At 40.4% G+C, this 1,684-nt stretch overlaps 1 protein-coding gene across 1 annotated transcript in view; it reads right to left on the bottom strand.

Annotated features, from left to right (window-relative positions):
- Nucleotides 1–269: 269 nt before the first annotated feature.
- ANKRD1 (ankyrin repeat domain 1 (cardiac muscle)) overlaps nt 270–1,684 on the bottom strand; it is a gene marked incomplete at its 3' end in the record, with an annotated part of 7,870 nt that continues 6,455 nt past the window's right edge. Inside the window, exons 8-9 of the mRNA XM_010146109.1 lie at nt 1,622–1,684; nt 270–369 (exon numbers count right to left, since the gene is read on the bottom strand). The exon at nt 1,622–1,684 is cut by the window's right edge and continues 7 nt beyond it. Coding sequence (XP_010144411.1) covers nt 270–369; nt 1,622–1,684 — 163 coding nt within the window. The remainder of the gene's footprint in view (nt 370–1,621) is intronic.

Genomic DNA, 1,684 nt, shown 5'->3' with positions numbered 1-1,684 from the left:
AATCATTAAAAATTATGCTTAAAATAAATAAATAATAAATATTAATAAATAAAGCCATTTTAGAACCAGTGGAATTTTAACACTCAACCTGCCTTTTAAAATAGTTTCTTTGCATGTTTGTTTTGCAGTTTTCAGTGAAGGTACCTCAAATAATCCATAAATATTTTCCAGTAAAAATACTGTGGTCAGGGCTGGATGTCTCCAGGTTCATATGAAGCATTTAGAAGCAGTAAAAAGAGAGCAGTGTTGTTTCTCTCTTCAGAGCTTGCCTAGGTGGACGCTCTTATAGGAATTGTCTTTCAGGCTGTTGAATATCTCTTTGGTGCCGTTCTGCCACTGAAGAACAAGATCCATAGGGGTTTTCCCTTCCTGGTTGAAAAAGCAGAGGAAGCAAGATTTAATATCAGCCAGTGATTACTGAGTCCTTGATCTTCCCTAAATATCTGTATCTGCCTGATGTGAGACCCTTCTGCACACACAGGGTCAGACTTACTGTCGCCTCTCTGAGGTCAAAGTCCTGTTGCTCTACAAGTCTAGTCCCAGGCCTGGTCAGAGTCATGGTGAAATCTCCCTAGGTTTCAGTGGGCCTAAGCCATATCAGCAAACACCATGACTAGCAGATCATGTGGGTGTTAATATTGATCTAGTTTAAACTGATTAGAAATACTTTTAGTTGAAACCTTAATCAGAGACACTTCTGTTGAGAATTCTGATAAGAGTTTGTACTGATTTAATTAGGTTTTGAATCACATCAAAATTAAACAGGAACAACTCTTTTTTTTTTGTACAGACGAAGCTTGAGAGCAAGTCTTTGGCCTTTGGGGCTGAATCTTCCATTGTTTTCATACTCTGATGAGGGGTAGTGCCAGGAATGGACCTGCTCTGGAGAGCGTGGGCAGAGAGTAGGGAGAGCAGAGTGCTATAATGACTGTTTTCTTCTTTGATTGAATGCCAACCAAAAACACCAACTGGCATTGGACAAAATGCGCTGTCCATCCCTCTGCTGCTTGGTTTGGGTTTGGGCTAAAGGATCTGTGATGTGTTGTATTTTAAGTGGTCACAGAGTTCCAGCAACATATCAGCTGCCACAGTGGCTATGAGCAAAGTCAGGTGTGGGGCATCTTAACCTGAAGCTCTGCTGAGCCACAGGGTTTTTTTGCCCAATGATCAGGTTAACAGCAAGTCATCCAGAGGTAGTGGTTGGGCTCGCCACTGACTGTGAGTTTAACAGAAAGGAATTTCTCTGACAAGCGAAGATCTTTGTTGTCTCAGTAGTTGAAGACCAGTTGTGCAAAGAGCAAGTGTCTGTATGTTGTATCTTCTCAATATGTGAAATTTGTAATTTAAATAATCGAAAAATGTGATGTTGTTTTAAGTTGCAGCTGATGGCTTCTGGTTTTAGAAGTACTGGTTTTTCCTCTTCTCCCTGACTTCCCCCAAGTTATACTTTCCCTGTGCCAACCCTGCTTTAATTAACTCAGAAGTGATCTAATTAAGTCTGTTCACAATAGTCTCTCCTGGCCTTGAAACCTATGAAACTGCTCTGAAGGGAAACTTGCTCTGAAGGGAAGCTTACTCTAAAGTGTTTTGAATTACTGCATTTTTTTCTGCTATTACTTACGCAGTTCTTTATAGTTAGATCCGCTCCATACAGAATCAGAAGCCTGATCATTTTGTAGCGGTT

The sequence above is a fragment of the Buceros rhinoceros genome, unplaced genomic scaffold (genome assembly GCF_000710305.1).
Source record: "Buceros rhinoceros silvestris isolate BGI_N320 unplaced genomic scaffold, ASM71030v1 scaffold7782, whole genome shotgun sequence".
Lineage (NCBI taxonomy): Eukaryota > Metazoa > Chordata > Aves > Bucerotiformes > Bucerotidae > Buceros > Buceros rhinoceros.
Note: the sequence above shows the minus strand (reverse complement) of the source record. Positions and strands in the feature narration are given on the sequence as shown.